Below are 13059 nucleotides of genomic sequence, written 5' to 3'. Positions count from 1 at the left end.
ATTTATTTATCTGAGAGAGAGAATGAGAGACAGAGAGCATGAGAGGGGTGAGGGTCAGAGGGAGAAGCAGACTCCCCGCCGAGCAGGGAGCCCGACGCGGGACTCGATCCCGGGACTCCGGGATCATGACCTGAGCCGAAGGCAGTCGCTTAACCAACTGAGCCACCCAGGTGCCCAAATAAATAAAATCTTATTTTTTTTATTTTTTAAAGATTTTTTATTTATTTATCTGAGAGAGAGAGAATGAGAGACAGAGAGCATGAGAGGGGGAGGGTCAGAGGGAGAAGCAGGCTCCCCGCCGAGCAGGGAACCCGATGCGGTACTCGATCCCGGGACTCCAGGATCATGACCTGAGCCGAAGGCAGTCGCTTAACCAACTGAGCCACCCAGGCGCCCTACATTGTGGAATTTTTAAAGTAATTTAATGTTGTATAAACTTCCAGTGAGAGTAGCAAAGAACCAGTGGTTTTTCGTGGAGGTGCTTTCTAAACTCTAAGCCTTTAAGAAGGTAGAAAGATGCCGGCCGGTAACAGTGACGCCAGGCGTTACCATGAGCTACAGGCGTCGGTGTAATGCTGATGCTCACACTTTACATTTAATGTTTTCTGACACGTTTCTGTATATCCAGGTTCTCACGGTAACTCTCAGAGGCAGCTGTCTGTATTTGTACTTTGTTGCTCAGCAAGGCAGGGCTTGGAAAGTTTAGTGTGGGATAGTCGAAAGAGATGAGTTGGTGCAGTCATTTTAGGGAATAGATTGGATTTCCTGGTAGAGATGAGAATGTGCATGCCCTGCGACCCAGCAACTTTATTCCTGGGAATATAGCCTGGGGAAACTCTTGAACGTGTTTCCGGTCAACATGTAACATTTACAAGGTAGTCTGTTTTACCCTCAGTAGGGCAGTGGGCACAAACCTTTTGACTTATTCATACCATGGAATACTATATAGCAATTAAGGTGAATGCTACAGATCTATATGTATCAGCATGGATAAATCAGGAGACCTAAAACTAAGTGGGCAACTGTAGGTAGACAAGTAAGTTCTGGAGATCTAATGCAGAGCATAGAGATTATAGTCAACATTACTTCATTATAACCTTCCAAGTTGCTAAGAGACTAGATCTTAAATGTTCTCAACACAAAAAAGAAATAAGTATGTGACATGATAAAGGTATTTGCTGACTCTACCAAAAGAATCATATTATTACTGTACTGTAATAATCACTGCAATATACAAATATATCAAACCAGTACATTGTATACCTCAGACTTACACAGGTTATAGGGCAACTATATCTCAATTAAAAAAATAACTAGGGAAAGCTAGTTGACGAGAATAAATATAGTGTAATATTATATTGTTTATATAGTTAGAAAACATAAAACAGTGATACAGTATGTATCGTTTGTGTGTATCTACAAAGAGCATACTTGGGGCTTGAGGACAGTGGTTCCTTGCAGAGGAGGAAGGGAGATCAGAAGTGAATGTGGCAAAGGGCGCATATCTGTGTACCTCTGTTTCCTAAGCTGTCTGGAATACTGCCTTCTCTGCTCGAAATTATATATAGTATGTATGTGCATTATATATAACTTCTTTTCTTTTAAAAATGAAGAAAGAACTTGGAATCGAATAGACCTCCGTTCAAAGCCTGCCACCCATTTAGCCCCATTCCATTCTCTAATCCTGTTTCCTCATCTATGAAATGGGATCATGGAAATTTTTTGAAGTTGTTGTGAGGACTGGGTGAGGTGATATATGTAAAGTGCCCAGGATGATACCTACCTTGGTACAGGTGCTCAGGCACAGTATTTTGAAGTGACTTTCCCGAGCTCACAGGGCTGGCCTGTGGCAGATCGAGGGTTTGAGCTCGAGTCTGCAACTGCGTGAGTTCTGGGGATGCGCACTGCTCCTGGAGACCCCTCAGCTGCAAACGGCAGGAAGGGAGCCTCAGCTGCTCTTGCCCCCCCTAGGGGAGTGCCCCTCTCTCCTGCTACTAACTCTTCTCCGCAGGCCTGACTCTGACCAAGTTGAGAGGGGAATGGGTGGGGAGCCTTGCTATCCCCAGACGCTCGCTCAGAAGTGTTTTGCTCCTGGATGCCTGGGTGGCTCAGTCGGTTGGGCATCTGCTGTCGGCTCAGGTCGTGATCCCAGGGTGTTGGGATCGGGCCCACGTCGGGCTCCCTGCTCGGCGGGAGCCTGCTTCTCCCTCTCCTCCCGGCTTGTGCTCTCTCTCGCTAGCTCTGTCACTATCTGTCTCTCTCAAATAAATAAAGAAAATCTTAAAAAAAAAAAAAAGTGTTTTGCTCCTAGAAGAAGAAAGTTATTTTTGTGATAATGTTTTCAATGCCTGATTTGACTCCACTATCCTGTTGTGACTTCTCCTTTTCTCTCTCTTGTTGACAGCGTCATCAGCAAAGTGGTCCCAGCCCCGGAAGCTAAGCCGGCCCCTTCTCTGAGTAGACCGAAGACCCCACCACCTGCCGCAGTCCCTGCCCCTGTCCCTGTGCATGTCGCCCCCGCCCCGGTGCCTTCGCCGCTCCTCACGCAGTCCACTGCGGCCCCGGCTTTGATGCCGGCCCCGTCCCCAGCCATCTCTGGAGCCGGCACGTCCAAAGCCCCGGTCCGAAGTGTGGTCACGGAGACCGTCAGCACTTACGTGGTATGCTGCCTTTTATTTCTGTAGTGGTTAAGGAAGAGCCACCTAGGAGCTGACTCTTCCACCGTGAAAATGTTTTCAATTAAAAAGCAGTGTCTTATGTCCTTACGGAATTTCAGAGGCAATCCTTTATGACTAGACAGATATTTCCACCGCGTTTTCAAGCTTTGGGCTATAGAGTGTTGTTTAAGGTGTTTGCATATTTAGTCTCCATAAATAATATCAAAGCATTGTTTTTCTTTAGCTTATATTGTTTTATACGTATATACAACAATGTCAATGAAGAAATATAGGGATGAATAGTGATATTTAAATCCCACACTGAACTTCTTGATCAAGCAATTAAACTTTCACTTAAGAGTCTTAAGTTACATCATGTGCACAGATCCTATGGGCCAGATGCTGTTTCTGGGTAACAACCCTAATTACAGTATTTCATTGGCGAAGGTCTGGAATATACCAGGGCTTGCATGTTAAGGAAATGAGCTTGAGTATGGAAGCATGTCTTCAGATGGTAAAGCTCGGCTTGTTGAATGAATTCACACTGTTGTCATGGGACTGTTTTCAGGTGTTTTCCCCATGCTGAGTAGTATCAGGTCTCATTCAAACCCTGAAGTCAGTCTAGTAATGACGTGTTTTTATAAATATGTCCCTTGTACACTGTGGAGTGACATACACACAACAGAAAGATTTCAGGCGCATAGAGGCACCCTGTGTACAATACTGCTCTGACCACCAAATGTGTAAACTGTGATCTATCAGCCTCCTGGTGGCACAGACCTGTCTGAATAGATAGGATTAGAAAGTAGGACTCATGATGGTTGTTATAAGTCAGGTAAATATTATATCTCTTTAAGACATTTTAGAAGGAAATTTCAATAAATCATTATACGTTTAAGGCACTATAATGATACAAAGGATAAGAAAATCTCAAAAATATTGAGAGAGGATATAAAGACATGTAAAATTAACAGAAAAATATCCAAGACAAAAATAGAAGATGTGATAAAATCTGTGATCACCGGGGTGCCTGGGTGCTCAGGCGGTTAAGCGTCTGACTCTTGGTTTCAGCTCAGGTCGTGATCTCAGGGTCGTGAGATGGAGCCCTGCTCAGGCTCTGCACTCCGTGTGAAGTCAGCTTAAGATTCTCTCTCTCCCTCTGCCCCTCTCTGCTCATGCTCACTCTCTCTCTCAAAATAAATAAATAAACAAACAAACAAACAAACAAATACGGCCCATTCAAGGACCAGTTGTTCCAGGTGTTTAAATTGAGGTTGCATCACCCCAAGATGGGTTGGTTGATCAGGAAAGATTTTATATTTAACCTCTTCTGCCTCCATTGCTTCATCTGTAATTAGGGGGTTCATGTCAGACTAGATGATCAATACAGTGTGTTCTAGCCTAAAATTTCTGATTCTCAAGTAGATTTTTGGGCTAACTCCCTGGATCTGACTGGCATAGGCAACATGGATGGAAAACCTTATATCTCCTCAGAGACACTTTGTAGACAGGGCCCAAAATGTGTGATCTGGGGAAAAACATGGGCTATCGGGCAAAAATGTCACTGCCTAATAGTGGGACTTTGCTGCTGTCACTGACATTCCCCCAGCTCCAGTTTCCCTGTTCGTCACCCATTCAAGGGTTGTTTCAGGATGAGTAAACAAAGTAAGATGTTTGGAAGAACTCAGTACACTGGTTGGATGTTAGTTATTAAGGATGCTACGGCCAATTTCTGATGTAGCAGCAGAGTCACGGCCTTCTCATTTCAAGAGAGGTCAACCAGCAGCCCGGCTGGCCACGCATGGCCGCTTCAGGGCATAGGACGCTGGACCGGTCTTACCTTTAGAGAGCTGGCACCTGGATCTCTGCCCTTAGACGTCGGGAGGCCTAAACCAGAGCTGTAGCGGCCCAGGTTTTCTCAGGAAGCTTTCGTGTCAGTGGAATGAAGCATCTGTGTCCGCAGTACGCCCATCGCACACGAAGAGAGCCATTCTTTTCTGAATATCGGGTCAGTGTTGTATTTGAAAGTATAGGAACCGACTGTACCTTGCAAAATAAACTGAATGAGACTATTTGCCGTGTTACTCTAAAAACCTTTGAAAATCAGCTCGTAGTCTGCTGTTTTTTGAAGGCCCGTCATAGATTTGTTTCTTCAAATTGGTTTGGTTAACATGGAATTTGAGGAAGCGACATAATTCGGGATGCTTCTCATTTGGAGCTGCTAAGTTAAGGAAAGCAAACTCCAGAGCACACCACAGTTACAGCAAAATGATGTTAAAATGTGTAGCTCATTGGCCTCCTGCACCCCTTATTTTATTTGCCCTTTACTTGATTGTGCTTTACTGAAAAATGTCATAAAGGGAATGGAAAGTTACTTAGTAACAGCTCTTTTATATCCTTGATCTTATCAGCTAGTTCAGGAGAAGGGCTTGGCTAATAAGTAATAAGGTGATGCACGCACACTGGGCTGCATACATTAATTCCATGCCCGTGGATGTGACTGAGGAGGCTGCATATGGTCGAGCTCCATGGCTTGCACAAATATCAGCTTTCACTGCCGTGATGACCCGAATCAGTACCAACCCATGTGTTTACGGTAGTTTTTAGATCATAGTGGCTACAGGTCATACCATTCATAGAACTGGTTATAAAATGCTTTGTTTTTATGACTTACAAAAGAGAGTTGAAAATATTCATTACAAATGTCTTCTCACTGAGTACCTAGTAGCTCTCTCTTTTTCATGCGATCCCAGGGTAGTGATGATGGCGATCATGACTTCAATAAATTGTAAAACCACCGGCTCTCTTTTTAGTTTAACTTGTTTATGAGGTTCACGGGAGAAAATGATAAAGTAATCATTCTTATCCTGTCCTCTTTTTGGTTCTTTTTTCCCATTCCGTCTCTGTTTTTGCCCCTCCCACCCCATTCCCCCATCTAAAAACCTCAGATCCGAGATGAGTGGGGGAATCAGATCTGGATCTGTCCCGGATGCAACAAGCCCGACGACGGGAGTCCCATGATCGGTTGTGATGACTGTGACGACTGGTATCACTGGTGAGCGCTGCAGGCCGGGCCGGCCGCGAGGGGGGCTCCTCGGGGCACAGCGGTGACCGCAGTCCGTCCTGGACGCACTCCCAATTCCACGACTGTCCGAGGAGCAGTGTAGGGAGCACAGTCACAGTCAGATTAACATGTGATTAGTATTAACGCCAAAAATCAAGAATCTTAGGACTGTTGTTCTTCAACCTAAATCCCAAATATTTGGCCTAGCCTATATATCCTTCTTATTAAAAAAAGAGAGAGAGAAAGAGACAAAGGGTTTCCCTTTCCTTTTTTTCCAGTAACTTTCTATAAGCTGCAGCACTTGACGGTAGCGTGGAGGGAACCCCTTGCTAAACACATCACAAGGTGCAGGAAGAGACGGCTGGTGTGCTCTTCATAGCTCTCCCAACCGTGCCCCGAACTGAAGAAACACTGCCAGAGTTTATGCAAATAATCTCCTCATTTTATAGTTTAAAAATCAGATATAAAAAGATAGAAATCCATTCGGTCACACGATATAGCCAGGCCACTGCTCGGAAGAACTAGCCCGTTGTGGCTGAAAGGAGGAATGACCACTAACTCCCACAGCAGGGCGTCCGAAAGGGCCCTACCGCGAAATCCAGTAACGCACACGTCTAGCAGCACCGCTGTCTGTGCTAGAACTCTTCAGCCTGGACTCTGCTAAACGGGCTGCAGACTTAGAAATTATTTAATTATATACATAAATATTTACATAAATTAAGCTGGTTTATCCAAAATCTTTTTTTGTTTGTTTACGCCCGTGTAGGCCCTGTGTTGGAATAATGGCTGCACCACCGGAAGAAATGCAGTGGTTCTGTCCCAAGTGTGCCAACAAGAAGAAGGATAAAAAGCACAAAAAGCGAAAGCACCGGGCCCACTGACGTGTCAGGTGGCATGGACGAGTGGCATCGCCTCGGAGGGGAGTTGGGGCAGTCCTGGCATCCCGTCTACCACCCACATTCCCGCAGAGAGCGGATCTCGGAAGCCCAAGGACAAGAATGCACTGTCCACTCTGGATTTGGCCCCCGTGACAGACTGGCCTGGGCCCACATGGCCGTGTGACTGAAGACAGACTCAAGTCGAGGCGTGGCTCAGGACCGCCACGTCCCCGCTTTTCTATGACCAGTGACAAGTATTATTAATAAAAAGACTGTAATCTTCCCTTCTGATTCTCTTTATTCTCTCCAGGGCCTTTTCGCTAAGATATTAGATGAGAAGACAATGTGTCAGCCGCCTCGACTGTAACTCCTGGACGCCATTAGTCTGTACAGTTTGCAACCTCTCCCCTCTCTCTAGTAAGATAATCATAATGACAGAAAAGAAAACTCCACTTGGAGTACCGGTAAATATTTTTGTGATGAAAATATATGAAGCTTCCCCGCCCCCACCCCCCCCCCCCTTTTTAGTACTAACATGTAAAATGTTCAGGCTTTTGTGAAATACCTTATATTTTTTAAGAAAAAGGTTTCTATCATGTCCTGTTTGCTTTTGCGCAGATTATTTTTGTTGACTCGCACGTGGTTTCTACGTTCGTGGCATCCTGACTGTGCCCTTCTCCAAACTGCTGGCTTTCTCACGGCTTCTACATTTCACCGACTTGTATAAAAACACCCCGACTAGAAGATCTCCCCTAATGTAAATAATAAATATTTATGAAGTAGTTATTTTTTAAATTTTTATCGTGTTTAATTCTGGCTTTCTCTGAAATCCACGGTGGTTTCAGCCGTGTCTGTAATTACTGCTGTACACACACAAAGAAGGCTAGAAGCAGAGCCATAGTTCCAAGTAATCTACCTTGAGCTGAGCCCGTGCCGTGCCCCGGACACCGTGGGGCAGAGGGCCTTACAGTTGGAAGGACAGCAAGGCAATTTAAGTCTATACTTTATGATTTGAGATTGTTTTGTTAACTCTAAGTTTCTTTGACTTACTTTTACTAAATGGACATGTAGATTCCCCGAAAGTAAAAAAAAAAAAAAACAACAAAAAACAAACAAAAACAAAAAACAAAAACCCGAAAAAACATATATACTGTAGCATTTTGTGTTTATATTGTTTTATTTCTGCAAATCTGTTCATTGAGATTGTGGTTTAAGGCTGAAATGAAGTATATTATGAATTTTTTTTTTAAAGAAAACTCATCAAATTTCAGGGTATCACAAAACTTTATTATATTACTATACTGCCCACTATTTATTATATGTTGTAGATGTCTGAGAGATAAACCAAATATTTTATTTTTAATGTAAAACATCAAATTTAACTTTATTAGCGTATTTTAGCAACTTTGGAATAAATATGGACTTTTACTTGATTTTGAAATAATCCCAATTTGGGCCAGTGTAATGGATATGTTGAATGCTAGAATATTGGCTTTGAACCTAATACAAATATATTAATAGAAATTGTGAATTTTTTTAATGCCAAGTAAATTGATAGTGTATGAATTAGTCATATTTTAAAACTTATTATGTGGTTAGAGAAATGAGGTTTTCTGCCATGAATGTTAAATTGCAAATCAGTGGAAACGGAGCCAACCTTTTCAGGGTGCAGTATTTCACTGCCCTCCTTGTTCTAGAAGCCAAAATGTTTCTATCCCTACGAAGAAACGAAGCATCTATGTTGAGATATGTGGTTTTTTTGTTTTGTTTTGTTTTGTTTTATTAATTTGAGATCATCCTAAATACTTTATACAGTATTTTCACATGCACAGATCTACCCATTAGTGCTTTTTGGAGAGGGATGGGGGCGGTGGGGAAGTGCAAAATAAAGATTATTGGCTATTTCATAGTTTGCTTTTCCATTTTATTTATTTAGGATTTAGTTCCTTGAGGCACGGTCAGTGGATCTAAAGTTGCCACGTTTAAGTGAGCCGGTCACACTACTGAAATAAGAACGGAGGTGCCTCTATATAACTTTCCCCCCAATCCTACTGTCGAGAAACTTCAGCCCATAATACATTGAAGGAATTTCAATCAGTTGTTGTCCCTTGCTATTTCATGGTTGCTTTCCTAAATCCAGTTCATGATTTTATAAATGGCCTTTGCAATAATAAAACCAAAGAATCATTTTCAGGGGGCTGGATAGCTCAGGGGATTAGTAATGGAATACAGAGCCTTTCACCTCTAGGTCAGTGAGTTGAATCCAGTGCAGGTCACCAGAGACCCCAAGTTGTTACCATCTTCTGACTGCTCCGTGGCCTGTGCTAACTGGCCTGGTGGTCTCGGTGTTTGCCGGACGGCCGTCCATGCACCAGCCAAGGGAAGTACAAGAAACTGCACGGAGATATGGATTTGAAAATAAAACACCGAGGGTACAGAGCAAAGTGAGAAAGCTGGGCATCGCCATTCTCCATCAAGTCGAATGAAGAACAACAGATAGGTAACTTAGGAGGAGTACAGACAGCGCGGACGTGACTCGCTTTGCTTAATGAAGTCGAACAAAATCGGCAAAGAGGAGGCCGGCGCTGGACGAGAGGTGAGAGGACACTTGTTGGGAAAGATGATGTAATCCGGAGAAAAGCTTTAGGGGACTCGAGCCATAAGAAGAAAGCGGGTTCTGACTTTTGGCAGAGAAGAAAAGCCGAGTAGCAGTGACATGAGGAAGAACTGTGACAGAACTGGGCACCACGGGACAGAAAGGGCCCGCCTCTGCAGCGGCGGAGGCCTCCCCGTTGTCCACCAGCCCGGCTGTCCCCACCCGGGCCACCACCACCACCTGCCCTGGGCAGGCCCCGCTTTATAAAGGGAGGTGGTTGGGGGCGGGGGACCCACAACATCCTGGCTGGTGATTTTCCTGGAGGAGGTGGAAACTAATTTCTGATGAGACCATCCACATGCCGAGCCCTATGTGGCCGGTGAAGTGCGATTCCTGTGTGTGACCGACGTGCGGTTTCTCTTCTGAAGTTGTCTGCAGCGAAGTACAGTGAGGATCCTTCTCCTCTGGCTGACTCATGCCTCCCAACGTCCCAAAGAAAATCAGAGGGTATCAGAGCATTCCGGCTTTGTCGGGCTTTTTTCAGAGATAAACTCTAGTGCCTTACTCGACCGTATCACCTAAGCCGTCTTTGTTCCTTTTTCAATAGGACCATGAAACAAAGGCCCACTAACCAAATGAAAGTCTAAAATGAACACTGAGATATGGAAATGTTGCCAGTAAGAATGCTAATGAACGAAGTTCACGAAAGGCATGCTGGCTAAGTTTTCAATGCAAACAGTTTTATGGCCAATCTCTTTAGATCACAGCAGTTTTCTTTAGAAGGTCTAAGTCTAAAAGTAGATGAGTTCCCCTGACTGAAGAGCGAGACAGATAATGTTCCGAATGAGGTCTCTCTGCAGCGGGATCAGCCGTTCCTCAAGGAGAGGATTTCTTTGAGAATCTTGCATTAGTAGTAGCTAAAAAGTATAAAGTAACTATTAATCCATGCGTGAAGGCCAGTCGATGACACTGGAAATTAGATCTTTAGATGGACAGCGAAACAGTGCATGCTTAATATCGTTTCAACACAACATTGGGTTTAGGTGTGAGTTATTAGAACGACTGCAATTAACTACCTTTTCAACCTGGACAACCCGGTCGTTCGTTTCTTTTGTGGAAGAACAGTTGTAAACGCTTCCATCTGTCGATTCAACATTTGCTGGGCACCTTTCAAGCAGATGGCAAAAACGGGTTAGAGCCAAGTTTGGTTTTTCCCAGGGTCTGGCTTGTGAGGTATGCTAGTTGTTTCTCTTTCTCCAGGCTATAAATACACACACATACATACATACACACTAGGTGTTAAAATATTTCATCGAATCCTGAGAACCTTCCGTGCTGTTCTTCTGCCATTGTTCTATACATAACCTTTTATCCACTCCAGACCGCAGGTGGTTTTGATGTTAATAGAGCTTTCCGCTTTGAAATGTTTGTGTTTACGACAAAAGATTTAAAAGCTTGGCAAGTGGTTACATTACCGGAGGAACTAGCAGAGCTGATATTATGTGAACATACATACACACTCCACAAGATTTAAATGTGTGAGGCTTTCAGAACAGAAGCAGCATCTGGGGCACCTGGGTGGCTCAGTCGGTTAAGCAGCTGCCATCAGCTCAGGTCACGATCTCAGCATCCTGGGATCGAGCCCCATGTGGGCTCCCTGCTCAGCGGGGAGCCTGTTTCTCCCTCTCCCTCAAAAAAAAGAAACAGAAGCAGCATCTTTTTGGTACTTTGCCCTAAACAATAATTTCCTATTGTATCCTGGCAACCTAGTCAGTATTTTGGTAAACTTTGGAAGTTTTGTCAGGGTTTTGAGTTTGGTCTTATTTTTGACTAATGGAACATTTAGAATGAGACTATCTTGGGCAAAATGATACAAACCTGAAGAATACCATTGGTACTGTCCCTTAATGAGCTAAGTATTGCCAGGTTAAGTGCTTTGAAGAAAATATTGGTGCTGCTTCCAGTTATCTCATTTAGACCTATCGAAGTACTTATCAGAGGGAGTTCTAATAGTCCAAAAATATTACCAGGTTATATTCTGATTCTTTCTTTTTTTTTTTTTTTTTAAAGACTTCATTTACTTGAGAGAGAGAGGGAGAGAGAGAGAGAGCATGATCAGGCTGAGGGGAAGAGGGAAAAGCAGGCTCCCCGCTGAGCAGGGAGGCCGATGCAGGACTCGATCCCGGGACCCTGGTATCATGACCTGAGCCCAAGGCAGCTGCTTAACTGACTGAGCCACCAGGCACCCCTCTGATTATTTCTTTTGGAATGTTTGTTAAACTTCTTTTGCTAGCTTTTAGAAAGGGAATTCTCTGTAAATGGATTTCTAAATAACCCAATTCCTCACCTTTCCTCTCTTCTGTTAATTTCGACGTAGCTATTTGCAACATTCACAAAAACAAATAATAGGCCCAGGATGTCTTACACTTAGCTGTATCCTAACACTTCTCAAAAAAATCTTCACCCGTCCTCTCTCTGGGCAGGCACATCATGCATGGGGGTGCAGAGGTGAAATGAGACACGTCCTCAGTGCTGTAGAGAGCTGTCCCCAGCAATCACATTGGAAACATGTTCTGCACCTCACAAAGGATCCCAGCCTGAAGTTCACGGTAAGATGACCAGTCCTGCCCGCTGTTTGACCGACTCTGTCCCCATCAAGGTGCTTATGGTGTTTCTGATGAGCTTCACGCATTAAACTGATACTTGCTGCTTTGCACATCTTCTCTTCAAATTGTGTTCAGATTTTTCACTGGATTTTGAGGAATCTAGCATGATAGCTGCCAAAAGCACACACTTTTTTTTTTTTTTTTGTAAGTCAGAACCTGGATTTGAATCCTGGCTCTGTTGCTCAACTGCTGAATGAACTTGAATAAATCACATCTCTAACTCTCAGTTTCCTGCTCTGTAAAAAAAGAGAATAAAAACACCTGCTTTGGATAGGTGTGAAATTTAATCAAGTCGTATACCACTTTGCACATGCTCGATGAATGACAGCTATACCATCTCTCAAGGCTTCTTTTTTTAGCTTACTCCGTTAATATGTATTATCTTGCTCTTTCAATAATTTCTCAGCACTCTATGAATTCTGGATTTTTCTACGAGCCTCAGATTATGAGTTTCAACACCCCTCCAAGAGGGATCTTGATATGACCATCGAGGCTTGAAAAGTTGGACAAGGCAGTAACTAGGCAATTTTATTATCAAATGATTTGATTATTGGCCATGGATGATCACCAGGAGAGAGAGGCTTTCTCCCAGTGCCCTGGTTTCTCCAGAACGGGCAGCAGCTCGACTTTAATCTCGCCTCTATGCTGAACAGAGGCAGAGAGTAGAAGGAGATACATGCCACCGTCCCAGACCCCAGCACATCCTTTGGCAGGACTGTATGACCAAGGCCAATATGCCGCGAGTCAAAACGCAGTTGATTTGGCATTGGCATTTTCTAATTCTTCTGCTAAACAATCTCGGGGAACTAACCAGAACAGTAAACCACAGAGGACACGCCGTATTCGCTTTGCTTACGTTCAGCAGCCCGTTCTTGAACAACCTCAGGCTGCGGTGCAGCAAACGTATCCGATAAGGAAACCCAACTCACACTTAAAATGAGGAGAGAGTGTTTTTCACAGCCTGGGCAATGCGGTCCTCCCGTGGGGAGGCACCAACTTTGGGGGCGCCCTCTGGTGGCGGAGCTACCACGGCCGCCTCCCTCTCCGGGTTGAAGAAGCTGTTCAATACGCAAATACTCCGACTCGGGGCTCAGGCTGGTGAGCAGTTTCCTGCCCTGATGGGCATGTCCCATAATTTCTGCACCGTCCAGTACGGCAGCCGTGGCCACATGGCCTCTTGGCACTGGACGTGTAGCTA

General features: G+C 44.2%; 1 protein-coding gene across 2 annotated transcripts in view; it reads left to right on the top strand.

The window, feature by feature from the left end:
• The window catches only part of TAF3 (TATA-box binding protein associated factor 3), a 177749-nt gene extending 170076 nt beyond the window's left edge, over positions 1 to 7673 (top strand). For both annotated transcript variants that reach the window (XM_035021681.1, XM_035021680.1), the window contains exons 5-7: positions 2405 to 2660; positions 5606 to 5712; positions 6488 to 7673. In XM_035021681.1, the coding sequence (XP_034877572.1) occupies positions 2405 to 2660; positions 5606 to 5712; positions 6488 to 6602 (478 nt within the window). In that variant the 3' untranslated portion in view covers positions 6603 to 7673. The remainder of the gene's footprint in view (positions 1 to 2404; positions 2661 to 5605; positions 5713 to 6487) is intronic.
• The last annotated feature ends 5386 nt before the right edge of the window (positions 7674 to 13059 follow it).

Source organism: Mirounga leonina, unplaced genomic scaffold (assembly GCF_011800145.1).
Source record: "Mirounga leonina isolate KUSES-001 unplaced genomic scaffold, KU_Mleo_1.0 Mir_175, whole genome shotgun sequence".
Taxonomy (NCBI): Eukaryota; Metazoa; Chordata; class Mammalia; order Carnivora; family Phocidae; genus Mirounga; species Mirounga leonina.
Note: the sequence above shows the minus strand (reverse complement) of the source record. Positions and strands in the feature narration are given on the sequence as shown.